Source organism: Eriocheir sinensis, chromosome 37 (assembly GCF_024679095.1).
Source record: "Eriocheir sinensis breed Jianghai 21 chromosome 37, ASM2467909v1, whole genome shotgun sequence".
NCBI classification, from domain to species: Eukaryota; Metazoa; Arthropoda; class Malacostraca; order Decapoda; family Varunidae; genus Eriocheir; species Eriocheir sinensis.
Window position 1 is genome coordinate 16,052,367 of NC_066545.1, and position 27,920 is coordinate 16,080,286.

The 27,920-nt window shown below is 44.0% G+C and overlaps 1 protein-coding gene across 8 annotated transcripts; it reads right to left on the reverse strand.

Annotated features, from left to right (window-relative positions):
• LOC127008404 (uracil phosphoribosyltransferase homolog) lies at positions 1-27,749 on the reverse strand. Of its 8 annotated transcripts, none has more exons than XR_007761070.1 (9): positions 25,259-25,735; positions 18,050-18,216; positions 17,386-17,504; positions 16,410-16,452; positions 12,615-12,764; positions 10,835-10,979; positions 4,944-5,074; positions 3,798-4,225; positions 1-3,668 (listed from the first exon to the last, which is right to left on the reverse strand). XR_007761070.1 is itself a non-coding variant. In XM_050880460.1 (9 exons), the coding sequence occupies exons 3-9, from the start codon at positions 18,167-18,169 to the stop codon at positions 4,151-4,153; spliced, it is 783 nt and encodes a 260-aa protein (XP_050736417.1). In that variant the 5' UTR covers positions 18,170-18,216; positions 25,259-25,334; positions 27,606-27,703; the 3' UTR covers positions 1-4,150. The 8 variants fall into 8 exon arrangements, 7 of the variants coding, with proteins under 7 accessions (XP_050736417.1, XP_050736418.1, XP_050736421.1 ...); XM_050880460.1 differs by adding an exon at positions 27,606-27,703 and having other exon boundaries at positions 1-4,225; positions 25,259-25,334; XM_050880461.1 differs by adding an exon at positions 27,649-27,698 and having other exon boundaries at positions 1-4,225; positions 25,259-25,334.
• Positions 27,750-27,920: the final 171 nt, after the last annotated feature.

Consider the following 27,920-nt stretch of genomic DNA (forward strand, 5'->3'; position numbering starts at 1 on the left):
TCTCATTATCATTTACTTTCATTACACAGCGCCTCTACGTAACACAGCACATAGAGGTCCTTCTCTTAAGCCTGTACACCACAGCTTTACTTGTAAACAGTGTTTGTGCAACAAAAAATCTACCTGGATGCGTACGTATAAATAAGAAAAAAAGAATAAACATGGAATAATCTCCCAAGATCGTCATCGAACACATAATGGCGTTACATGTAGAAAACGGGAGTCCAGAGCTGCGGGTCAGGGCGGCGTGTCCCATGGAAGTCCTGAGGGGGTGTGGGCAGCTGCCGGGGGTAGGGGGGAGGAGGGGAAGGGAGGGGGGGATGAAGGACAGTTCCCCTCTCGACTCTACTCCTTCGACATTTTCCTCTAATGGATTTAAGATTTTCTTTCGCCAAGTATATACTTTGAATAATAACTTTTACGATGTGACCAAAGACTGCGTTTCCTTGGTAAGCCTGGCAGAGGTCTCGAAGCTGGTGATCACAGTAAGTTAGCTCACGGGAGTAATTTATTGATATCCACAGAGAGGAAAATGTCACGAGTTGATTTGTCTAGGTAGGAGGAGAGATGCCGTGGGAGGAATCTGTCGGAGGGAGGGAAATAATTAACATGCCGAGGGAGGAAATTCATGTCTACGGGAAGGATATTTTTGTTTAGAGGGAGAAAATATATCTCGAGGGAGGAAATAATGCCTATGAGGAGGAAATTTATGTCCAGAGAAAGGAAATAATGTTCAAAGGGGAAGCTGTCAATAGGAGAAAAGTCAATGGCAAAGGTTAGGTTAGGTTAGGTTAGGCAAAAGTTAGGTTAGGTTATGGCAAAGGTTAGATTAGGCAATGGTAAAGGTTAGGTTAGGTTAGGTTAGGCAAAAGTTAGGTTAGGTTAGGCAATGGCAAACGTTAGATTGGGTTAGGCAATGGCAAAGGGGTTGAGGTGAATAAGTCCATGAGGGTAGGTAGGGGTTGGGGTGTGTGTGTCCAAAAAAAATATTACATGACCGCCCGAGGGTTGGCGCGCCCCGAGGGATGACGTTTGAGACACTGGCGCTCCCTGGCAGAAGGAATGTTGAATGTAGTTTGATAAAAATGAGTCTGGACGATGAGATGTGGAAATGGGCAAGAGATGAGACTGAGACTCACTGATCCGCGGAAAAAAAAAGGAAACATTAGTCGACGAAAACTTAAGATATTGCACGGGTATTGTAATTATTAGCTATCTTGCTCACACTTATCATCGACGGGACTGACTGGTAGGAAGATGCGAATGATTGACTGACTGACTGGCCGCGTAGTAGTTGTTGATGTTCTGCTCCTCCTCCTCCTCCTCCTCCTCCTCTTCACTCCTTGCTTCAGTGTTGGTATAGGGCAGACAGTTTATCAATAGCATCAACAATAACAGCAACTATTTCACGTTTAAATGGGTAAGTCTTACAAATCATCTTTTTCTTCTTTTTTTGTCTTCTCGTCTCCGTTTCTATTTTAATTTTCTTCTTTTTCTTGTTTTCTTCCTTCTTCTTTTGTCTTTAATAGCTTTGTATCGCTTCGTAGGTCCTCCTCCTCCTCCTCTTGATCCTCTACTACTTCTTCACACGCTTTGGTTTTCATTTGCGTTAATCTCCTTATCTTTTTCTCACTACTAAAGAGGAACAAAAAGTATGAAGTGGTTGTCATCCTCTACTTCCTCTGTCCTAACTAGAATTGTATCTCTTCGTAGGTCTTCCTCCTCTTCTGCGTGACCCTATTTTCCTTTTCTCACTGCAGCAAGGAACAAAAAGTATGAAGTGGTTGTCATCCTCTACTTCCTCTATCCTAAAAAGAATTGTATCGCTTCGTAGGTCTTCCTCCTCTTCTCCGTGACCCTATTTTCCTTTTCTCACTGCAGCAAGGAACAAAACGTGTGAAGTGGTTGTCTTTGGGTTATGTCCGCCGTCCGCTCGCTCGCTGATGCTGTTTGCTCATTAACTCTACTTGATTGTTGTATTTCCTGGTTGTCTTGCTTCCCACCACACGCTCAACGGGTATGGTAACGGAATTGAGCACCGAGGCCACGCGCAGCCATATCGTATGCCCTTAACTGTACTTCTTTACTTGCTTTCTTGTCTTTTTTAAGCGTCTCGATATCTCTCTACGGTGTTAGTATACAAAACTCAGTCACACGATGTTTAAAAGCGGTTATCTCTAGTCCAGTCAAACATTTGGTATTCTCGTGAATCATACATACACATATATACATGTAATATATATAGAGCTTTATATATACATCGTCGTGTCGTGTTATCTGAAGTATGGTCAGTGCAATCAATAGCTAAATAAAAATAAACAATCACAGCATTATTCTTCCCCAGTAATCAGTAAAACACTAAGTCAAAAGCATATAGATGTGTGCTGCGTCCTAACACCAGGCGAATGGAAGAAGAGTAACACTAAGAGAAACAATAAAATACATAAATAAGAAAAATAGATATAAATACACCATAATACTGCAAATGCAAAGTTCTCCTACGGGCTAAGGTTCAGATTCTCCAGCGTATCGGGCTCTCACTTCGACTGTTTCGCAAGGCCACGCAGAGAAGATGTACAGGGTCTTCATGGGGGGGGGGGGGTTCTTCCGTTTAAGATGCTGAAGTCGGGTATAACTATCACTGGCATCACAAAACAGACCATGAAGGTGCCAACAAGCGTATCGGGGTCAAATTACGACTATTTTCCAAGGCTACTGGGAAGATTAACTGGGTCTTCATGGGGGGGTGATTTTCCCGTCAAAGATGCTGAATTCGGGTATACCTATCACTGGCATCACAAAACAGTCATTGAAGATCCCAATAAACGTATCGGGGTCAAATTACGACTATTTTCCAAGGCTACAGGGAAGATTAACTGGGTCTTCATGGGGGGTGATTCTCTCGTTCAAGATGGTAAAGTCGGGTATACCTATCACTAGCATCACAAAACAATCCATGAAGATCCCAACAAACGTATCGGGGTTCCATGACGGCCACAGGGAAGATTAACTGGGTCTTCAAGGGTAATTTTCCCGTTCCAAGATGCTAAAGTCGGGTATACCTATCACTAGCATCACAACACAGTCCATGAAAATCCCAGCAACAACTTCCACGAGAGGCTTTTCAGACTGACGAAGTGAAGTGCCGATACGCCTCAGAATATGAGCTAAAAAACTTCAACACATTACCGATATAGCGACAATGAAAACAGGAGGTTGATATACGCTCTCCCCTTCTTACGACCGCGAACTACTTACCCCCTTGCCTTCGCTCCTGTCACTATGCACAACCTTTGTATTTCTCTCTTGGAAGTGGCCCAGTAGGATATACTGGTGGGCCCTGTGCGGAGGGGGCTGTCAATATACGTAGGGTACAGCACGGCGTTCAAGATCTTACCATACGGAAAAACTATGTATATCTTTCTCTCTTTCTCTCTTGGAAATGATCTTAATATATACGTTGGTTTACCCTGTGTGGTGTGGGATCGTTTATATAGGTAGGGTACGGCAGGGTGTCCAATATCTTACTATACGGAAAAACTATGTATATCTTTCTCTCTCTCTTGGAAATCATCTTAATATGTATGTTGGTTTACCCTGTGTCGTGTGGGATCGTTTATACAGGTAGGGTATGGCAGGGTGTCCAATATCTTACTATACGGAAAAACCTCTATGTCTTTCCATCTCTCTTAAAAATCATCTTACAAGTCCCGTTGGTTGACCCTGCATCATGTGGGATTGTCTTTATAGGTACGGTATGGCAGGGTGTCCAATATCTTACTACTATACGGGAAAACCTCTGTATGTCTTTCTATCTATCTTGAAAATGATCTTGTAAACACGTTGGTTGACCCTGCATCATGTGGGATTGTCTTTATAGGTACGGAATGGCAGTTACCTAAGCTCCCACAAAACAGTAAACCTTTCTCTGTATCTCTCTCTTGGTTATGGCCTTGTATGCGTGTTGACTGACCCTGCCGTATGTGGGACTACCTTTATCAGCCATGCATAGTAAGGTACCCCAAGCCCCCACAGTAGCTATAGTAAGCCGCACTCTCCCACAAGTCTGGCATGTCCGGATGTTCGGTGGGTCCACGCGCCGCAGATTCCGTCCACCCGCCCTCACTGCCGCCCTCCATACCTCTCACTATTAGTCGGTGCCGAAGTATTTTTGGCCGAAGTGGTTGGGGGCGACGGGGTGGACCTCTGATGTTAGGATGTGCATCTGAGGGGAGAGATAACGTGGAGATAAGTGGGGCAGCGCTAGAATGAAAGAGAGAACAAACACACACACACAAACCAAAGATACGTATAGCTTTGTAAACTTCATCAATTACACCATACTGATTGATTGATTGATAGTTTATTCTTGCAAGTAAACAACAAAGGAGAAGGGAGGAACACTGATTGATTGATTGATTGATAGTTTATTGTTGCAGGTAAACAACAAAGGAGAAGGGAGGAACACTTATATATATATTTTTTTTTAATTTTTACTACTTATTTACTTTTATTTTTTAACTTTGTATTTCCAGGTAGCAGGACTTTCCGCCATCTAACTTTACCTAACTTTACTTTATCAACCTAACTAATCCGGGTTACCTTTATCAACCTAAGGAACCTTTATCAACCTAACGAATGAACCTTTATCAACCTAACTAATGCACCTTTATCAGCCTAACTAATACACCTTTATCAACCAAACCAATGAACTTTTATCAACCTAACTAACCTTTATTAACCTAACTAACCTTTATCAACATAACTAACTGACATAACCTAACTAATTTCTATGTGCCGGGTGCTGAACACGGCTACACTTCAAAAATATGCAGCCCGACGAACACTCATCCTTCCCCCATTCAGCCTGTCAACCCGCCTATCTCAATTACCCATCCACCCAGCCACCTAAGTTAGCCTCTCTCTCTGTGCCGCTTCCTTACCCTGGGAAACGCGCTGGTGACGGTGCGTGCCGCGGCGGGCGTGGAGAAGAGGTTGAGCAGGATGATGTTCTCCTCCTCGACGGCGTGTTCCTGCAGCACGTTCACCGCCTTGATCACAGTGTTGCCAGAGCCTGAAGGTAAGACGAAGAGATGAAGGACGGTTAAGAGATGACAATGAGGTGACTGATTGGGTATGTAGTCATGGTGCCGCAACGATTATAAGGTAAGGAAACTGATGAAGATGATACGTTGAAGGGTACAGGTACAGGAGTGAAATGAAGAAGAAGAAGAAAAAATGAGATGTAAGAGAGAGGAAAGATATAGGAAGAAAAGAGAGGAAAGGGAGGAAGAGGAAAGGAAAGTAGGAGAGAAGAGAGGAAGGTATACAGGAAAAGGAGGAGTTAAATGAAGAAGAAGAAGAAAAAGAAGCAGAAGAAGAAGAAGCAACGAGATGAAGTAAGGAAGAAACCACTGCTAGAGAACGAATTGACTTCCACCACACATAAAAAAAACCCCCACATAAACAGACCAATAAAAAACAAAAACAATACAATAACAACAATAACAAGAGCCTGCAGGTCTCAAGGAAAACTCCCTAATAATTAACTCTTTACCTGGGAATCGCGCACCTGTTCTCTCTTTTTTTTAATTAGTATCTGCACACACCTGAGAGAGAGAGAGAGAGAGAGAGAGAGAGAGAGAGAGAGAGAGAGAGCACGCCCACTAAGCTACTCAACAGCATTTCCTCCTCCTCCTCCTCCTCCAAACAAAACCCGCCACAGTTTCCGCGGCGTAATTTAAACAAAGACAACCTCAGCTATTTACGGAGCTTGAAGATGCGTTGCTAGTATACCCTTTCTGTTGCGTCTCCCTCCTCCTCCTCCTCTTCTTCCCTTCCCTTTCCCTTTTCTTTTTTATCTTCATTTAACTTCCTCTTTCCTTCTTTCTATTCGTCTCTCTTTTTTATGCATTCTCTCTCTCTCTCTCTCTCTCTCTCTCTCTCTCTCTCTCTCTCTCTCTCCTGCTTCTTTTCTTTACCTTTTTCCTTTCCACTTTTCTTTTCTTCCCTCCTCTTCTCTCTCTTTCCTCCTCCTATACCTTCCTTTCCTTCCTCTTCTCTCTAACTCTCCCTTTCATCTCATTACTGAATATACCCTTTTCTTATCTTTTTTTTCTCTCCCACTTTCTTTCCTTCCTCTTCTTCTCTTCTACATTTCATTCCTTCATACCTGCCCTATCCTCCCTTTCTTTCCTCCCCTCCTCTCCCTCTCCTCCCTTCCCTTCCCTTCCTTTCCTCCCTCCCTTCACCCCCCTGATACATTCCATCCCTTTACCTGACTTTCCCATGTCCCTCCCTCCCTCTCTCTCACCTTCCTTTCCTTTCTCCTTCCCTCCATCCTCTGACCTTCAATCCCCTCCTTTTTCTCTCCTCCTCCTCCTCCTTCTCCTTTACTGTTTACGCCCATCTTTGTCCCTTCTGCCCTTGTCGGTTGCTCTCTCTCTCTCTCTCTCTCTCTCTCTCTCTCTCTCTCTCTCTCTCTCTCTCTCTCTCTCTCTCTCCTTTTCTTCCTTTCCCTCACTCTCTCTCATTCTTATTTTTTATTTCCAGTTTTTCTGTCCCTCTCTTTCTCTCTGCAGCCGGCTCTCTCTCTCTCTCTCTCTCTCTCTCTCTCTCTCTCTCTCTCTCTCTCTCTCTCTCTTTTTATCTTTATCTTTTTCTAGCTTTTTTTTATCTTTCTATATTTTTCCATCTTCATCATTTTTATCTTTCTATCTTTTTTTTATCTTTGTCTTTTTTCATCTTTCTATCTTCATCCATTTTCATCAAAGTATATCCATCGTATTATGTTTATCTATTGTTCCACCTCTATTCCTTTTGCTTTTATTTTTTCCTTTTTCTCATTCTCTCGTTCTCTTTTTTTCTTCATCTTTTATCTTCGTTCATTCTAATTAAAGTATTTTCATCGTATCATGTTCTCTTCTTATATTCTTTTCCTTTTCTTTTTATTTATTCTTCCTCCTCCTCGTTCTCTTGCTGTTATTTTCATTTTTTTGTCATATTGTAATTAAAGTATATTCATTCTCTCATGTTTGTCCATTGTTGTTGCCGGCGACATCGATTGTATTCTTCTTTTAATCATCGCTACACAACACCCTATTCATTACACTCATTATATCATGCATCCAATTATCGGTATTCAATAAGCTTTATGTGCTCTCTAAGTCACTGCGGGCGGGTCAATGGAATGGCAAACCAGCAAGTGTATAGAGGATTATGCAGACACACGCTCGGCATTATTATCGAGGTCACACTGCGGAACACACTTGGAAGCCTATCATAGCTACCGATAACCTCCTTCCCTCCCTCCCTGCACTGTACGATAAGGACGAAGAAACACACTTGCAAGCCTATCATAGCTACCGATAACCTCCTTCCCTCCCTCCCTGCACTGTACGATAAGGACGAAGAAACACCCTTGCAAGCCTATCATAGCTACCGATAACCTCCTTCCCTCCCTCCCTGCACTGTACGATAAGGACGAAGAAACACCCTTGCAAGCCTATAGCCACCTACAACCTCCCTCCCTCCCTGCACTGTAAGATAAGGACGAAGAAATACCCTTGCAAGCCTATAGCCACCTACAACCTCCCTCCCTCCAAGCATTGCATTGTACGATAAGGACCAAAAAATACCCTTGCAAGCCTATAGCCACCTACAACCTCCCTCCCTCACAGACCTGCGCTATACGGATGAAGACGACTTGTAGGACACTGGTATGTAGATATCATGTATGTAGCGATGTGTGCCCTACTGACTGTGTGTGGGGATTGAACAGAGAAAACTTATTTGTCACACCGCAAACCTTATCGACCCACGCTGGCCGAATCTTCTTTTGCCGCCTCTTGTATAAACTTCGAAGCTTGACACACGCAGCACGTAATACAGAAAATGCAGCAAATACACTACATCAACCTAATTTATCAACGCAGGTGCCTCAGAAAGTAAGTACAGCGATTAAACTTTAAATACATAACGTTTCACTGCGTCACTGTACCTCCCTATACCCTGCGAACCGAAAGAAAAAACTACATTATCTACGCATGGGAAAGCTGCATCTTCGGAACGATTATCTGAAGGCCGAGTTTGAAGGTCGACTTAATGTACCCCGACTCTTCCTCTCCTTGCCTCCTTATCTCCTCTAGCGCCTCCCTTTCTGATGACGATTATGATTACGAAGTGAGCTTGGAGAGGGAAAGTCATTAAAGGCTTGGAACTGATAATAAATAGATCTATATGAATGGTAGGAACCCAAAGTTTGTACCCCGACTCTCCCTCTCTTTCCCTCCCTCCCTCCTTATCTCCTCTATATCCTCTCCCTTTCTGACGACGATTGTGATTATGAAGTGAGCTTGGAGAGGGAAGGTCATAGGATGCGTGGAACTGATAATGAATAGATTGATATGAATAGAAACAGTAGCAACCCATAAACTGTAATAGCCAAGACAGACAGAGGACAATTTTACCGAAGCAGCCGGGACCATATTCTCAACCACTTCGGGGCCTATACACACACACACACACACACACACACACATTTGCTAAGACTTTCCCAGAGGTTGTGTTAGTATTGCCATGGGTAGTTTTATGAGCCTATAGTGATAGTTTGTCTGGCTGAACGTGAAGAAATGAAGAAGAAAGAAAAATAAATGCAGGAAGGAAAAATATAGAAAGAAAAGAGAGGAAAAGGAAGAAGAGGAAAGGAGAGTAGGAGAGAAGAGAGGAAGGAAATAGTTGTAGTAAGAGCCGAAAGCGTCTGGATGAAGTAGACCAAAACTGACATTAGACAAAGAGAGAGGTGGAGAGGACACTCGTAAAAGGCTTTGCTCTGCACTGGCCAGATTGGTAATAGCTGAAGATGATAATGGTGGTATTGGTGTCACCGTTGCCAGATTATCGTACTCAAAGCATAATATTTACCGTTTTTTGACGCCTAACTATTGCCATATTTACCGTTTTTTGACGCCTAACTATTGTCAAGAAACACCAGGAATTAACTATTTTAACGTTAAATATAAATGAATCTAGTAACTGGGGCTCAGGAGACAGTTTTGGGGTCGGAAGTTGGTAAATATAGGAGGCTGAGTACGACAATCTGGCAACGTTGAATTTTGGTATAGTCATGTTTACCTTTGAATTGACATAACTTACCTAGCAGCAACTGATTATGATGTTGTTGCTTATTATTATCTCCTTGTAAGAGGGTGATGGTACTTGAGACTACCGCCGATAGTGACTGAGATACTTGCTGAATCACTCTGCCCCATACGACTATAGATAAGTTAAGAAGAGTTCGTTTGTAAACATTTACGTGTAGCTATGGATTAACGTCGCAAAAAAAGAAGGAATAATAATCACAGGAATGAAGGAATTACACACCGCATGCCAAACTAGATAAGTGTTGATTTGTGAATTAAAATGTGTAGCTATAGATTAAAACGTCGTAAAGTATAGGAGTGAAAATAAATAATGGGAGATGGAGCTCACGTCACAGAAACAAAAGAAAAATAAATAATTGAATCTTTATGCACAGAAACAAAAGAGTAACGAAATCAATATATAAGTCCACTATAATCGAATTTAAATCTATAATTGAATCCCTTTATGTGTGGTTGAAAGAGTAAATCCCTTAATAACTTAAACTCCTTGAATTCGCATTACGGGAAAAAAAAGAACAGAAACAATATAGTCACGTGATTTCTCTAATCGAATCTAAATCTATCAAGGAACCCTTTTATGTGTGGTTGAAAGAGTAAATCCCTTAACTAAAACGCCTTTGAACGCACATTACGGGAAAAAAAGAGGAACACAAACACAGGAGTCATGTGACCTCCCTAATCGAATCTAAATCTATATAGGAACCCTTTTATGTGTGGTTGAAAGAGTAAATCCCTTAACTAAAACTCCTTGAACTCGCATCACAGGAAAAAAAAGAGGAACACAAACAAAGGAGTCGTGTGGCCTCCCTAATCGAATCTAAATCTATATGTGTGGAATCTAAATCTATATGCGTGGTTGAAAGAGCAAATCCCTTGATAGCTAAACTCCTTTGTGTGGATAAGCCCGTGGCCGCTTGCGTGAGCCCGGTGAGGTAATCATGGCCCGTGAGCGTGCAGGTGGGCGCTCTCACGCTAATTAAGGCCTACCTGGGCTCCCTACCTACACCTTTAACGCGCTCAATACACGAAACAGACCCCGCCTCAACGCACGAATAACCCCGCGTAATCTTGTCAGTACGCACGGATTACACCAATGCGTGGATTGAAATATAATCATAGCTTTCTTTCTTTTTAATTTCCTTTTCCCCGGTAGCTCTCCCTCACTCCCTTCTCTTTCCCCGCGTGAAGACTATTATTCAACTAGTTACACATGGTTTGCAATATTATCAGACCGCTTTTTATAACCGTTCAACACACGCCCACCTTCCCCAGTTCGTCCTAATCTCCTCGTTGCAATTTTATCATAGCTTAATTTCTTTCTTTTTAAATTCCTTCTCCCCTTGAGCTATCCCTCCCTCCCATCTCCTTCCCTAGTTACACACGGGTTACAATATTATCAGAACGCTTTTTCTCTCCCCTTCAACACACGCCCACCTTCCCCAGCTCGTCCTAATCTCCCCTTAAAATTGTCATTGCCTCTTCCTTGTCTTCTTCTTCTTCCTCCTCCTCTTCCTTTCTCTATATACCTCTTTCTTTCTCTTTCTCTTTCCTTCTTCTCTGCCGTCACTATCACACCCTCCTCCTCCTCCTTGTCCTTCTCTTAACACACGCAAGCCCTCCCCACCTCCCCTTAATCTCCTGAACACATGCAGATCGCCCCCCAGAACACTCACTCATGATGGGGTACATGAGGAGGACCTTCCGCTGGCTGATATCGTCCGGGAACTTGGCGTAGACGACCCGCGCCTCGTGTGTCTCCAAGTCAGACTCCACCAAGATCTTCCCCAGCCGGATGGAGCGACAGCACGACCGAAGACCCTGATGGGAGGAGGAGAGGAAGGAGGGTAGTTGTTATCCATTCATAGATAGATAGATAGCTACACTGATAAGGGAAAGTATAGGCGAAGGTGAGGAAGGGGAAAGAGGAGGGCCTGGTTGGCGTTATCCATTCATAGATAGATATAGAGTTACATTGATAAGGGAAACTAAAGACGGAGGTGAGGAAGGGGAAAGAGGACGGTTGTTGTGAAGCATTCATAGATAAAGAGAACTAGATAAGGTAGAGTACGATAAGGAAGAGTTCGAGAAATAAAATGAAAACAGATTAACAAAGGAAACTCAAGGCAAGGGTGGGTGGTATATAAAAACAATCAGATTCTGTAGTAACGAGAAATAAAATGAAAACAGATTAACAAAGGAAACTAAGAGTAAAGTAAAGACAAGGCAGAGTATTACAATCAGATTCTAGAGTTACGAGAAATAAAATGAAAACAGATTAACAAAGGAAACTAAAGTCAGATTCTAGAGTCACGAGAAAGAAAATTAAAACAGATTAACAAAGGAAACTAAAAGGAAAGGAAAGACAAGGCAGAGTTTTACATGAAAAAGTCAGATTCTAGAGTTACGAGAAAGAAAACAAAAGATTAACAAAGGAAACTAAAAGGAAAGGAAAGACAAGGCAGAGTTTTACATGAAAAGTCAGATTCTAGAGTTACGAGAAAGAAAACAAAAGATTAACAGACTGAACTCTAAAACGCAGAATATTATAACGATCAGATTCTAGAATACATTAAACAGCACAAAAAACGAATTAATACATTTTTGCTGCATATGAGACTATTAATACTTGATTATTTTTACTTAATTCATCTTAAAAACTAAAATAAAAAGTAACAAAAAAATTAAACCTAGAGCATTGTCATTATTTTATTTTAATCTAGCTGTCAGTCAGTCACATTAATAATACACAATTAATTCATATATGCATGGCCTATCGCTAACATTTTCTCCTCTTTTAGGTGACACGGGAAATCAAGTAACATTATCGATAAACAAACAAAACAGAGCATTCAACTTCAGCAACAACATGTACGGCTTTTTTTTTTTTTCTGCTCCATTTACTCGCGTCAAGGTCGTCAACACCAGATGCCAAATAATATATAGGTCTAAAAACGGTAACCTTGGCATAAGTTGTGATTACTTAGTGCGGAGAAGGAGGAAGAGAGGAGAAGGAGGAGGGGAAACTGGAAAAACGAGAAAGGGGAGAGAGAGGGGGAAGAAGAGAAGAAGAGGGGAAGAGGAGGGAGGGGGAGTAAAAGGAGAAGGGCGGAGGAGGAGGGGAAACTGGAAAAACGAGCAAGGGGAGAGAGAGGGGGAAGAAGAGAAGAAGAAGGGAAGAAGAGGAGGGAGGGGAAGTAAAAGGAGAAGGGTGGAGGAGGAGGAGGGATGTTTACAGCGGTCCACATCACAAATCACCAAAAATAAGCAGTCAGGTAACTTCTGCCAATACTTGGGTGCGATCTTCTTGTCGCTTACATTAACATAACAAGCATTACCACCGCTATTAACATCCCCGGCCAACTACGCCACTACTATCCCAATCCCTTATGGAAGAGTTAACCAGCATCTTAAATCCTTCACGAATACCCAACCCCACCCAGCACCCTCGCCTACCTGCTCCATGGCCTCCCCGGAGCGAACGATAGACACGCCGCAGTTGCCCTTGACGAACTGTAGGCCCTGGTACTGGCATCCCGTGGGCGTGGTGATGGTGAGATCGGAGTAGGGGAGCTGGTTCAGGCCCTCCTCCACCACCAGCCGGATCTGCAGCGACGGGAGGAAGAACAAGATGAGAGAAGGATTGTTAGGTAAAGTCTGGTACGTACTGGATAATGTGAAGGTGTAAGAAAATAATAGAAAGTTATAAAAACGTAATGAAATAGAGTAGAGGAACTGGTTAAGGCCCTCCTCCACCACCAGCCGGATCTGCAGCGACGGGAGGAAGAACATGCTGAGAGAAGGATTGTTAGGTAAAGTCTGGTATGTACTGGATAACGTGAAGGTGATAGAAAGTGATAAAAGGTAATGAAATAAGAAGAACATGCTGAGAGAAGGATTGTTAGGTAAAGTCTGGTAAGTACTGGATAATTTGAAAATGCTAGAAAATAAAAGAGTGATAAAAAACGTAATGAAATAGAGTAAGGGAGCTGGTTCGGGCTCTCCACCACAACCACCAGGATCTACAGCGACGGGAGGAAGAGAATAAAGTTAAAAAGTTGTTTCGTGGTAATGGAAAGGCGGAATTAAAGTGTTGGAAACTGTGGCGGTGAGGGAAAGGTCAGCAGAAGTGTTGAAAAAGGTGGTAGCAATAAATAGGATAATAAAGTAGTGTTGTAAAATGTGCTGGTAATAGAAATGGCGATAAAATGATGTTGAAATAATGTGAAAGTAATGGAAAGGTTGAAAAGATAGTGTTGTCGTAGTGGTGAATAGACAGACAGATAGATAGACGGAGAGAAAGAAGAGAAGAGACATAAGAGAGGATAAAACATGAATAAATAGAGGAAATAGAGAAAGAAAAGAGGAATACCTGAGAAAAGTGAGAAATATAGATAGATAGATAGATAGATAGATAGATAGAGAGAGAGAGAGAGAGAGAGAGAGAGAGAGAGAGAGAGAGAGAGAGAGAGAGAGAGAGAGAGAGAGAGAGAGAGAGAGAGAGAGAGAGAGAGAGAGAGAGAGAGAGAGAGAGAGAGAGAGAGAGAGAACCATGCAATAACCCGAAGGAAAAAAAAAACGTCAAACTTTCTATAACTATGGAGGAGAAGGAGGAGGAGAAAGAAGAAGAAGAAGAGGAATGCAGGAGGAGGAGGAGGAGGAGGAGGAGGAGGAGGAGGATGCCCTCACTTTCAATCCTATCTACGTTGTATGACCCAAATGTAAAATGAATCGAATGCGTCTCAGTTTCCTTATAAATAAAATACGAAACCCTTATCTTAGCTTATTATTATTATTATTACCATTATTATTATTATTAGTGGTAGTAATAGTAGTAGTAGTAGTAGTAGTAATTGTTGTTGTGGTAGTGATTGTTGTTAAAGAAAAAGTATGATTAGGAATAAAAATAAAAATAAAAAGAGTAAATACGAGTTAAAATAATAAAAATAAGAATATAATGTGATAGTCTAGTAGTAGTAGCAGTAACGATACTACTACTACTACTACTACTACTACTAACGATAACCTTTTAACTCTATGTGCTTAATTAAACCTCAAAATCCACACACAGGTGAGCATTTAATCAGCCTTCGCGCGTGTCTCTCCACCCTTGGCACATTAACGGTGAAAGAGAGAAAAAGAGAGAGAGAAAACTATAAGAAAATGACAGCTATAAGACCTTGGAATAAAAATAAGGTGGAACACTCTCTCTCTCTCTCTCTCTCTCTCTCTCTCTCTCTCTCTCTCTCTCTCTCTCTCTCTCATCAATATTTTACCTCTATCAAGCCAATATTTTCTTTTCTTATCATATTTTCCTTCCATTTTTAAGGAAGTGGCTGGTGGTGGTGGTGGTGGTGGAGGTGGAAGAGGTGGAGAGAGAAAGTGGTGATGGAGGACGAGGAAGTAGGAAGAGGAAGAGGAGGTGAAAGAGGTGGAGGTAGGTAATGAAGGTAACGAAGCAGGAGGAGGAGGAGGAGGAGGAGGAAGAAGAAAACGAAATAGAGATGCAAATGCTGTTAGTTAAGGAGGAGGAAGAGGAGGAGGAGGAGGATACAGGTACAAGATAGCAAAGGTTATGGTGATGGCAATGGTACTAATAGTGGTACTGGAAATGGTGAAGGTGGTAGTCATGGTGTATGGTGGTGGTCGTGACGGTTATAGTGGTAGTGTTTGCAGAGGTCGTGATGCTGCAGTGGTGGTGGTGATGCTGGCGATGGTGCTGATTTCACTAGCGTTATCTGTGCATGTCTGAGCCAGCGATGAGTGGGTGTAAGCAAGCATTAGATTGTGTAAGCGTGAGATGCAAGTGTTCCTGTGATTAGATGGCACGCCTGCTTCGAGGAGAGAGAGGGCGAGAGGGAAGGAAGAGAGAGGGAGAGAGAGAAGAAAGGAAAGAGAGGCGGAGATAGTGTAAACGTGAGGTGTTGTAAGTGTCCCTGTGATTAGATGACACGCCTGCTTCGAGGAAAGAGAGGGAGAGAGTAAAGGAAGGAAGAGGGACAGAGAAGGAAGGAAAGAGAGGGGGGGAGAGGGAAGGAGAAGGAAGGAAAGAGAAGATAGTGTAAGCGTGAGGGGTTGTAAGTCCTTCTGTAATTACATGACACGCCCGCTTCGAGGAGAGAGAAGGAGAGAGGGAAGGAAAGAGAGGGGGAGAGAAGAAAGGAAAGAAAGGGGGAGAAGGAAGGAGGGAGAGGGAGATAGAGGAGAGGAAGGAAGAAGGGAGAGAGAGGGAAGGAAAGAAGGAAGGAAAGAGAGGGGGAGAGGGAAGAAGAGAGAGGAGGAGAGGGAAAGAATGGAGGAGAAATAGGGATAGAGGGAAAGAAGGGAGGAGAAAAAGGAAGAGAAGGAGGGAGAGGGAGAGAGAGAGGGAAGGAAGGAAGGAAGGAGGCAGTGAAGGGTATGACAGAGATGAAAAGGAGGAAGAGGAGAGAGGAAAGGAAGAGAAGGATATGTGTGTGTGTGTGTGTGTGTGTGTGTGTGTGTGTGTGTGTGTGTGTGTGTGTGTGTGTGTGTGTGTGTGTTTGATAAAGAAGGGAAGGAGGAAGGAAAGGAAGAAGGAAGAGGTATATTTATAGAGAATGAGGGGAAGAAGGTGAAGGAGAGAAGGAGGAGGAGGAGGAGAAGGAGGGAGGGAGAGAGGAGGAGGAGGAGGGAGGGAGAGAGGAAGAAGAGGTGAGAGGAGAATGAGAGCGAGGAGAGAGAAGAAAGGAGGAGGAGGAGGAGGAGGAGGAGGAGATGAAGAGGGAGGGGGGAAGGAAGGAAGGAAGAGGAGGAGGAGAGGAGGAGGAGGAGGAGGAGTAACACTAGCAACAAGCACCATAATCACAAATTTATGCACACACACACACACACACACACACACACACACACACACACACACACGCGCGCGCGCACACACACACACACGGTGTATACTTCGTTGGCTTTACTTAATTATTTTCTTCTTTTTAGTATTTTTTTTTTCATTATGTGTGTGTGTGTGTGTGTGTGTGTGTGTGTGTGTGTGTGTGTGTGTGTGTGTGTGTGTGTGTGTGTGTGTGTGTGTGTGTGTGTGTGTGTGTGTGTGTGTGTGTGTGTGTGTGTGTAAACAGGTTTCTCGTCTCTTTCTATTTATAACTTTATTTATTTTCTTCGTCTATTTTATTATTATTATGATTTTCTTCTCGTCCACAGGTAATTATTAGGATATGTATTGATTTCTCTCTCTCTCTCTCTCTCTCTCTCTCTCTCTCTCTCTCCAATAACACTTACTAATCTGTCAGCGTAGAATTTGAAGTCACTCCTTGCTGTGTTTCTGAAAGGGATACAAGAATTACGATTAAGCAACACAACAACAACAACACAACACAACACAGCACAGGGCCAACACAACACACCCAACACAGGCAACATAACAGCATGTATTCAGCGAGTCACCTCAACGTCATTCTGCAATAAGAATACCAAGAACTACTTCGCTTCCTGCTGCAGACTCTCAATACAGCGGAGGAGGAGGAGGAGGATGAGGAGGAGGAATAGATGATACTAGAACTACAAGGAAGAGAAGAAGGGTGGAAGAAAGAGAATGAATGAAAGGAGTGGAAGGAGAATTTAGGAAGAGAAAGGAGAGGAAGGAGAAAGAAGGATCAAAGAGGACGAGAGTAAATAAGAGGAGGAGGAGGAGGAGGAAGAGGAGAAGTAAAGAGACTGCAGGGAATGGGACAGGAGACGTATGTGTGTTTAGGAAGATTGGAAGAGGAGGAAGAGGAGGAGGAGGAAGAAGAGGAGGAGGAGGAGGAGGAAAGAGTGACGTAAGGAGAAAAGAGAAGAAATATAAATAACCACAGAAGAGAAGAGAATCAAGAATAGTAGAAGAAGAAAAGAGAGACAGAGAGAGAGAGAGAAAGTGAAAAGAGGGAGAGGAGGAAACGAAAGAAAGAAAGAGAGGAAGAGAAGAGAAAGGATAGAGGAAGAGAAGAGAAAGGAGAGAGAATCATGAAAGAAAAGGCAAAATCAGGCAAAGAAAGAGAGAAGAGAAATGAAAGAAAAAGATTAAGAGAGAGAAGAGAAAGGAGGGAGAGGAGGAATGGAAGAGAGAAAGCGGAGAAAGGAGAGAAAAAAATGAATGAAGAAGCAAAATCAGACAAAGAAAGAGAAATGAAAGAAAAAGAGAGACAGAGAAGAGAACAAAAGAAAGCAAAATCAATCAAAACCATTACCTGCAAAAAACTAATCAATGAGTCCTTACCTGTCGCGAATGATGGTCTGCAGCTCCTTCACTTGTCCACTGGCGGGAATGAGCTTGAAGTACGGGCCGAACCCTTCCACGGGCTGCAGCTGGCTCTCCACCCCCAGGTCATACTCCTGCTGGGGCGAGGCGGAGGGCGGGGAGGCAAAGAGAGAGGGGAAGAAGGTTACTATTTTGATACGTTGTTACTCGTGGTATTACAGAGATGACGAGTAATGAAGATGTTTGAATGACTATATAAAGGAGAGGGAAAGAGGAGGAGAGGAAAGATTATTATTAGACGAAGAACAAGAATTAGAAGAAGAAAAAGAAGATGAAGAAGAAGAAGAAGAAGAAGAAGAAATAAAATACGGTCAGTTCAAAACAAGCACAAACAGAACGTGACACGGAGACCAAACAGAAGAGGAAGGACACAAACGGAATCACAAGCACGCACACACACACACACACACACACACACACAACTATAACACGCCCTGCCCAGCCATTTATAGTGGAACGAGGAAGATTATAATTAGTAAGACGAAAGAGAAGGAATGAAGTACCAGCGAGAGAGTTAAAAAAGGAGGGAGGGAAGGAAGGAAGGGAGGTGAAGGGTAGTGAGTGTGTCTGAAGGCGAGGTGAGGTGAGGTAGCCTATATATACAACCTGTCGACGGCGTTACCTGAGAGGTGTGGTGGTCGGCCGCGGTCTGTCTCTGCTTGTCGTGGAGGGCGGCTTGCGGGGGCGTCTTCTTCTCGAATGTGGGGGGCCGCGACGTGACCACCTCACTCATTGTACCCATAGTGGCCGCTGTGAACACACTGGCTTGGCTTGGCACGGCTTAGGCCTCTGTGGGGATCAGGAAGAGAGGGAAAAAGAGGTTAGGTTATGTAAGGATGGACAACACGGGACAGAAGACTTACAATTCGGCTCACAGGCTCATATATTTAACAAGGCTTTCATAGGAGTTTTGGGCGTTTCCAGGGGTAGCTTTATGACCCTGGTGGTAGTCTGATCCTTCCCCTGTACCCTGAACCTAAAATACCACTCGTTGAAATTTAATAAGGCTTTCATATATAGGAGTTTTGGGCGTTTCCAGGGGTAGCTTTATGACCCTGGTGGTAGTCTGACCCTTCGCCTGTACCCTGAACCTAAAATACCACTCATTAGGACCCGATTGATCTCCTTTCCGGCCTTTGCAAATAGTTAATGTGAAAGGAAGGAACGTCTGACGATAACGACCTCCTCCTCCTCCTCCTCCTACTACTACTTCTGCTACTGGGGGTGAAGTAAAGCCCCAATCAACACCCACGACGAGCGCTGTGGACTCAGGGCTTTCCAACCAGTGTGTGTCAAGACAGAAAAGCAAACAGACGAGGACAAGACTTGGGTATGCAGGAGCGAGAGGAGGAGGAGGAGGAGACATGGAAACTTGGAAGAGCAGACAACAGAAAACCTCCTTCCCCTTCCACCCCACGTCCCACACACATATCGTAGTGGAGTCGCTTGATTCAGTGATGTAAGGAAAATATGTATACGTATCTGATGTATTAGTAGTAGAGGTATAGTTGTAGTAGAAAAAGAATAAGAACAAGAGGGAAGAGGAGGAGGAAGGGGAAGAGGAAGAAGAGAATTGACCCAACCCATGTCAACACGCCCTTCAATGCCATAACCAACAGCAGACAACATAACATTGAGGCCGCGGACACCCTCCCTTTTAAAGCTGATGCACTGAGCTACGGACCGACAGCCCAGCGGACCCACACACACACACACACACGACTGGGTTATCATACGAGGGCTGTTCTCATTTTCAAGTTCAAACGCTTCTTATAATGTAGTCTCAGTGACGCCCATTCATTTATTTCCTTATCATGTGACGAAATAAAGAAAACACAAACAGTATGGGATAGTTAGTTTGATAATAGTGTTTCCAGATTCCTTCCTTGATAATTCCGCTCCCTTCCTCCTCTTTCTCCTCATCATTATCTTCCTTCTCTATTACCTCTCCTCTGTGCATCTATCCATACTCAAACCACCTTTCCTTTCCTCCTCCTCCTCCTCCTCATCATCTTTCTCGTCTTCTACCTTCCTCGTGCATACTTATTTTCCCTTCCTCCTCCTCCTCATCATCATCTTCCTCCTCTATTACCTCTCCTCTGTGCATCTAACCATATACAAACCACTTTTCCTTTCCTCCTCCTCATCATCATCATCTTTCTCGTCTTCTACCTTCCTCGTGCATACTTATTTTCCCTTCCTCCTCCTCATCATCATCATCTTCCTCCTCTATTACCTCTCCTCTGTGCATCTATCCATACTCAAACCACCTTTCCTTTCCTCCTCCTCATCATCATCATCTTTCTCGTCTCCTACCTTCCCTTTTCCATTTAACTATAGCCTACACCTACCACTACCACCATCACCTCCTTCTCCCCCCTCCTCCTAATCATCATCTCTTCCAGGTGTGTCTACGTATAAGGTTGAGAGGGCAGCTTCCCTTTCCTTACCTGTCTCTCTATACCTTACCTGGACAAGACAAAAGGTGAAGGAGCTGACCATACTAGGAATACTTGAAAGGCAGGTAAAGAGGGAGGGGTGAGGGGGTTTAAGGGAAGAGGAAGGGGAAGGGAAGGAGGGGAGAGGGGAAGGGAAAGGGAGGGAAGAGAAGGGAAGGGGAGAGAGAGGCGAAGGATGCAACGTTTCCAGCTCGCATCCTATGTTGAAATTTATCTCCAGTGTGTGTGTGTGTGTGTGTGTGTGTGTGTGTGTGTGAGATATATGTAAACCGTTCAATCAATAACTCTCTCTCTCTCTCTCTCTCTCTCTCTCTCTCTCTCTCTCTCTCTCTCTCTCTCTCCGATATTTACTGTCTGGTCATAACACTTGCAGATCAATCCACACACACACACACACACACACACACACACACACACACACACACACACACACACACACACACACACACACACACACACACACACACACACACACGTCTGGGGCACCAAGGACACCAAATTACAGCCTCACCTCCTCCTCCTCTTCCTCTTCTTCTTCCCTGTCAGACTTTACAAGGAATCACGAAACACACACACACACACACACACAGGACCGCAATACGACCTCGGCTGCAGAGAGAGAGAGAGAGAGAGAGAGAGAGAGAGAGAGAGAGAGAGAGAGAGAGAGAGAGAGAGAGAGAATTTCTTGACCTTTACTAATCCACATCAATTATAATAAAACTAACACGAAATAATCATTATGTAATTATTTCTCTCTCTCTCTCTCTCTCTCTCTCTTGACCCAACCAGCAAAATGGAGAGAGAAAAAAAGAATGTGGAAATAAGTATAACGCAGTCTCTCTCTCTCTCTCTCTCTCTCTTGCAACATATTTCGCCTGCAACATTTTTTTTATATTTTCCTTGAGACGAACCAAGCAACCAGTGTCAACAGCCTATAGTCAACCAGATCAACCATTCTAGCTAACCAATAATGTTTCTTTTCTCCTTCATTTGCTTTCCTTCCCTTCTAATTTTCCTTCTTTTTGTTCTTATGATCATTCGCTTCATTTTCTGTTTTCTTCTTTTATTTTTTCCTCTATTCTAATTTTCCTTCCTTTTGTTTTTTTATGATTATATACTTTTTTTTCTTCTTCTCTTCTTCATGTTCTAATTTTCCTTCCCTTTGTCTTCTCATGATAATACACTTTTCTGTTTTCTTCATTTTTCTCTTTCACGTTCTAATTCTCCTTTCTTTTGGTCACTTTTGATTACGTACTTTTTATTTTATTTTCTTCATTTATTTTTCTTGTTCTAATATTCCTTTCCCTTTGTTCTCTCTAACAATTACTTAACTGTCTTTCCTCGGAACGTAACTATTACACAACCAGTCCCATCTTACATCACTAAACCAAAACTGAGAGAAATTAAACAAAACAGTAGTTCTCTCATGAATAGTGTGCCAATTCACCATATTTCTGCAGTGATTTAATAAGTTATGTCTATTATTCATTTAAATACCTTCAGAATTATCACTTTGTATCTTCAACACATATCGTACTTATAAAAATACACTTTGGTACTTTAGTTTTCATGTTCGGCAGTTTGCAAAGTCCTGTTCTTAACCACTAAACCAAAATCGAGAAAATAAAACTATGTAAAAATACTCTTCCTCCAGTCGTCATCTAAATATACCCTTTCCCCGGGATTAACCAACGAACCGGGCCAACCAAGCAACCGAACTACATAACCAAGTCGCCAACCACTCAGCCAGCTATTAACCACATACCCAGCAAAGCAAAACCCAGCTCAACCGGTCGTGGCGAAGAGAACTAGTTTTTCGCTTCGTGCCCAGCGCCCATCCCGCATCGGTTTGCCCGGGGTGCTTTTGGGGGAATATCCCGGCATGAGAGCCCTGGCGGTGACTCGTAACTATGAGGAGGGCACGGAGGAGAGCGAGGGGTGAAGGAAGGGAAGGGGGGGAGAGTTGAAGGCATGGAGGAAAGCTAGCACTGAGGATAGGAGGAAGGAGGGGAGAGATGAGGGCATGGAGGAGAGGTAAGGGTTGACGAGGGAGGGAAGAAAGATATATATGAAGGGAAGAGAAGAGACTATGGTCGAGGAAGGATAGAAGGAGAGTATAGGAAGGGAAAAGATTAAAGAACAGGGAGAGGGTGGGTTGATGAGGGAAAGAAGAAAGGTACGCATATAGGAATGAGAGATGAGAGAACTGGGAGGGCGAGGGTTGAGTTGAATAGGGAAGGGGAGAGGAAAGGGAAGGAAAAAGAACTGAGGGAGAGGAGGGTATAAGAAGGGGAGAGACTGAGAGAAGGAGAGCGAGGGTTGAGGAAGGAAGGAAGAGAGTTTAGAAGAGGAGAGATGAGAGAACAGGAAAGGAAAGAGGGTGGCGAAGGGATGAGGGAAGGGAAGGACAAAAAAGCAGAGAGGAACGGATGAAAAGGGAAGGGAAGAGAGGGCAAAAGGAAGGGAAGGAGGGGAGAGATGAAAGAACAGGGAAGGGAGTAACAAGAGAGTGGGAAAGCAAGGGAAAGGAGAACAGGGGAAGGGAATAGAAGGGAAGGGGAAGGAAAGAGAAAGGTAGCAAGATGGAGGAATAGGATGAAGGTTATGGAAGAGAGGGCAGGAGACAGGGAGAGATGATGGAGATAAAGGAGGAGAGAAGGGAAAGAAAGGATGGAGGAGAGAGAGATGAGAAAGAGATAAGGGAAAGGAGAACAATGGTGGATGTGAGGAAAGGGAGAGAGATAAGAAGAAAAAGAGGAGAGGATGAGGAGAGAGAGAGAGAGAGAGAGAGAGAGAGAGAGAGAGAGAGAGAGAGAGAGAGAGAGAGAGAGAGAGAGAGAGAGAGATCACTGACCTATGAGGAAAGGGAGGGAGAGGAGAGAAGGGCAAAAAAGGGGAGGAAAAGAGAGCAAGAGACGAATGAGAAAGGAAATAAAAAGAGAAAAGAATAAAAAGAAAAAGAAAATAAGGAGCCAGTGACCTACATATGATGGAATAAGGGAGGGAGAGAGATGGGACGACAAGATGAGGGGATGAGGAGAGGATAAAGAAGAGGAGAAGGAGGAGGAGGAGGAGGTAAGGAAGAAAGAATAAAGGTTAGAAAAAGGGATGGAGTAGGAAAAATAGGAACAAATGGACAATGAAGAAAGAAAGAGGAGGAGGAGGAGGAGGAGGAGGAGGAGGATGGAGAGAGATGAGAAAAAGTGGAGATGAGGAAATAGCGTGCAGGGGAGGGGAAAGGGCAGGGGAGGGGAAGGGAGAAGGAAAGGGGGGCAGGGCATTCTATCTCCTGCAATTGACCACCACTTGCAAGGTTCAACTCTTCTCGTTAAACTTGCACAAAAGCGTCTTGAGTGTATCTGTGTGTGTATGTGTGTGTGTGTGTGTGTGTGTGTGTGTGTGTGTGTGACGTAAACAACGCTTCTGCTTATCTGGTCAAATGTATTATATATCAGATGCTTACGTGGTTAAACTTGATCAAACCACCACCACCACCCCCACTACTACTACTACTGCTACTACTACTTCTACTACTACTTCTACTACTACTCTTCCCTCCACCACCATGACCACTGAAACACGAGCGAGGGTGGAAGGCGAGAAAATGAAAGCTGGACACGCGAGCTTGCGAGTTCTTCACTATAAAGAAAATGTTTCCACTTCAAGCTGATGACCAAGATGTTGCTGTAACGCTTCCACGATGCTGTGCTGTGGTTGTTACTTTTAGGCTGTTGATGTTGATGATGCTGTTACTGTACCGTCATCATGATTATTACTACTACAACACTACTACTACTACTACTCTATGAAGTCCCATATTATCAAGCCCCTTTTCCTTATTTTATGACACGAGTAAGAAAAAAAAAATATGATAAACACATGCTAGGGTACGGTTCAAGGCCTAATGTGACGGAGATGAGCACCGAGGCCATGCGCAACTATAGCCTATGCCTAAACTTACGAGATAAACAGAAACGCTCCTTGCTTTCGCTCTCCGTTCGTACCCTCTCTTTTACTCGCATACACGTACCCAATATCACACACACACACACACACACAGGGTAAGCAAAGGGAAGGTCAGAGGGTGAGTGCCAAAGACGCAAGTTTCCATATAGGACAGAGAGACAGGCGAAGGGTCGGGTACATAGCTAACTGCTGGAGAGCACGAACTAATCCATCTCTCAGTCAATGAACACGGCAGCTTTAAGTATTACGCGGACCGTCTGAGAGCTTACGTCCCCTTGCCACTTTAAAAGCATCTTGAGACAGAAAAAGTGGGGCAGTATTAGTGAATTAAAGGTATGAGTGTTATGGTCAGCACAAAGAGAAAGGGAAGTAGGGTAGTGAGTTTATACGAATATACACAACACCAAGGGATGACTTCGCTGTATACTTCGATTTAAAGCATCTTGAGACGGAATAAGTGGAGCAGTATTAGTGAAAAGGGAATTATAGGTATGTGTGTTATGGTAAACGTCAGCACAAAGAGAAAGAGAAGTAGGGTAGTGAGTTTATACGAATGTACACAACACCAAGGGACGACTTCGCTGTATTTCGATTTAAAGCATCTTGAGACGGAATAAGTGGGGCAGTATTAGTGAAAAGGGAATTAAAGGTATATGTGTGTTATGGTAAAAGTCAGCACAAAGAGAAAGAGAAGTAGGGTAGTGAGTTTATACGAATGTACACAACACCAAGGGATGACTTCGCTGTATTTCGATAATATTGTCATCTTGTGTATGTGGAAAAGGAGGTAGAAGGAAAATTATGAGAATCTGTAAGGGAAATGACATAAGAGTAGGTAAGTTATAGATAAATAAGAAGACATATTTGGAAGAAAAGTAGATAAGTAATGTTTAAATCAGTGTCTACTGATGTCCCTCTCCTCTTAATACATTAATACATAGTAATCTAGCTATTCCCATTTCTACCTTCCTATTATCCATCTATTTTCATGTCATTAAGAAACTACTAAAGAAAGGCACTGCTGGATTTTCACACTGTCATTCTGCTCACTCTCACTTCTCACACTTATCACTCACTGCATCCTATCTAAACTTTCACTATTCTGTCACTGTTCCAATATTTACACTGCCCTCACTCACATCACTGCACGTCACATGAATTAACCATTTGACACTACTATTGCACGACACGGCTAGCCCGTAACTATCACATTCCCTTACTGTGTTCACCATAAATTCCTCATCACCTCTACTACATACCTACCCACCATCTCATTAGTATTACTCTTGCTTAATGTTTACTATTACAGCCACGTTACAACAACTAGCATAATGTGATAATACCCATGTGACACTATCCCCACGCCTACCACTGACACTATTATCGATACAAACATTTCTACTTACAATACGTGGAGCCGTGGGTTGGGTTCCAATGATGGCTTCTGCTACGAAATCACTTGCTATTACACTTCTTTCAGCACTAAAATTAATCAACTAGGTAATATATTTTTCCCAGTGTAAGAGAATCCCTCCTTCCTTTCCTCTCCCTCTCTCTCTCTCGTCCGATTACTTGCTTCTTTCAACACCCAAGACATTTATATTCCACACGAAAAGTTAACGCTACCCAAATCATCCCTCGTGCCCTATCCCTAATGGTGTGGATGGCCTTTACCAATGCAGTCCAGCCCACTAGCGGGGATTCACCTTCTAACATTCACTTTATTTTCAAGGCTTACAACCCACGCCACCCCGGAAGCCGCGTCAGTAAGGCCGCCCCTGAGTCTCTCCCGTGACCTCATAAGCTACGGTATCTTGATAATGCAGACTGACAAGGAACGCCGGTGGAAAGGGATACAATAGAACTCTTATGTGTGTGGAGAGAGAGAGAGAGAGAGAGAGAGAGAGAGAGGGGGGCGTTATCTCTTATCAGCTGACATGTTACGTAGACTGCTCCAGCACCACGAGGTCTAGCGCAACATTAGCACTCGCACGTCTCACCTCCACGCGTTCCCTCCTGTCTGCCAAGAATAGTCACTAGCACGAGTCAAGGCACGAGTTACCTTGCGCCTGTCAATGGCTTGGCTGGCTGGCTGGCCGCGAGCATAACATCCTGCCGCCCTCCTCGTGTTCAGCTTATTAAATGTTCATATCGATGCACTGCCTCCTCTTCTTCTCTTGCCCTGCACCGTCACACCCACCCACACAAAGGTATACCGCCCTCCCACACTCCTGCCGCCCTCCTCGTGTTCAGCGTATTAAATGTTCATATCGACGCACCGCCTCCTCCTCTTCTTCCTTTGCCTGCACCGCCACACACACCCACACCCACACTCAGGCACAGCGCCCCCCGTCCTTGGGTTCAGCTTATTAAATGTCCATATCGACTCCCCGCCACCCTCATCTCCTTTTCTTCCTTTGCCTGCACCGCCACACACACCCACACCCACACTCAGGCACAGCGCCCCTCGTCCTTGGGTTCAGCTTATTAAATGTCCATATCGACGCATCGCCTCCTCCTCCTCTTCTTCCTTTCCCCGCACCGCTACACCCACACCCACACCCTGGCAGCAAGGTTTCAGGGCCAGCATACTGTACCGGCCCGCCACCGCCCCTGTCAGCCAGCCAGCAGCCCCGGGCCATTCCGCGACGCGCCGGGAAAATCCATTAGAAAGTGACAGCCAGACACACTCAGTACTAAAGTCTTCCTCAGTAGACCTCTAACGTTTTGTAGCGCTTCTTCGGTCATTGCTCCTTGGACTTCCTTACTTATTAGCCCTTTAGTTATTCTTTTCTTCGTTTCCAGCTTTCAGTAATATTTTAACCTGGCTCACTGTTATAATGTCTGTGTATTTCCCTTGAGTCATAGTAGTCTACCTGCCTCCGCACTCATTACCCCGCCAGACGTGTCCCCTTATAGCTCATAACAGGGATGAATCACCCCTCTTTACGAAGCCAACAAATGCCATGCCTTCACTTAACACTAACGAACGGAAACACAAAGGAAAATGAGGTAGAGTTAAGAATACGTCAGCACAGCAGAGCGATCATGACGTCAAGCTGGGATGAGGGGGGGCTGTGGGGGAGGAAATGGGCGGTATATCGCATCATTGCAAATTTATGAGGCAAGTTTCCATTTTACTGAGCCGGTCCTCACTCTTACGCCCTTACGCTGGCATATTTAGCAGTCTACCTTGCCTGCTTGTTTCTGCTGGCTGGACCTAACCTCCCCTCCCACCCACGACCCAGCATCAAGGCAGACCATTAGATTAGACCAGCGCATCTATCTCCCCACCCAATTCACACCTAAAGCCTCAGGACGGGGAAATATATACCCAGGGGAGGAAGGGATGAAGGGAAAGGCGTCATGGGAGAACAGGGTCATCCATGGGGGTCATCAGTAGTCACCTCCCTATGCACCGGCGCCCTAAGAATAAAAGCTAAAGCTGACTGACTATGGACACGAGATAAAGACGTTCGTGGGTCAACGTTCGTGGTTAGGAAACATCGTTCACGCCCAGTTTTACATTACAAGGGATAGAATCGTAGTTGAAGGCACCGCACCGCCCCTAGAGCCACGGGAAATGGAGATAAAAGGAGAAATAGAGAGCGAGAGAGCACGGCAGAGCGGCGGCAACGTACGTCACGAGTGGGCTACAGCGCAGGCTCACCCTCATTTTGTCCCCTTATCTCACCCTTAAAACCTTCTTCGTACACCAGCATTCACCCCATTCATCACCCAGTACGCGCTCACCACTGCGGACACCCTGGGATAGGCAAATAAAGGTCACCCATACAAGAAGAGGGTCACCTGGGCCCAGCAACAGCCCCACTCTAGACAGACACACACCTGGCAGGATCCACGTGGTAACTGCCGTTTTCTCCTGCAAGACTCGTGTTTTACCGTGTGTGCCAGCAAAGTAGTTCCCCAGACTGAACCTGCTGGCCTATATCTACGCTTTACAACGATATTCTCTCCTTATAATGCTTCCTAATACTTAAAACAGCGATACACATTGACGAAGGGAACGCTAGAGATGCAAGAGGAATATGGTTTTGGATGTCATTT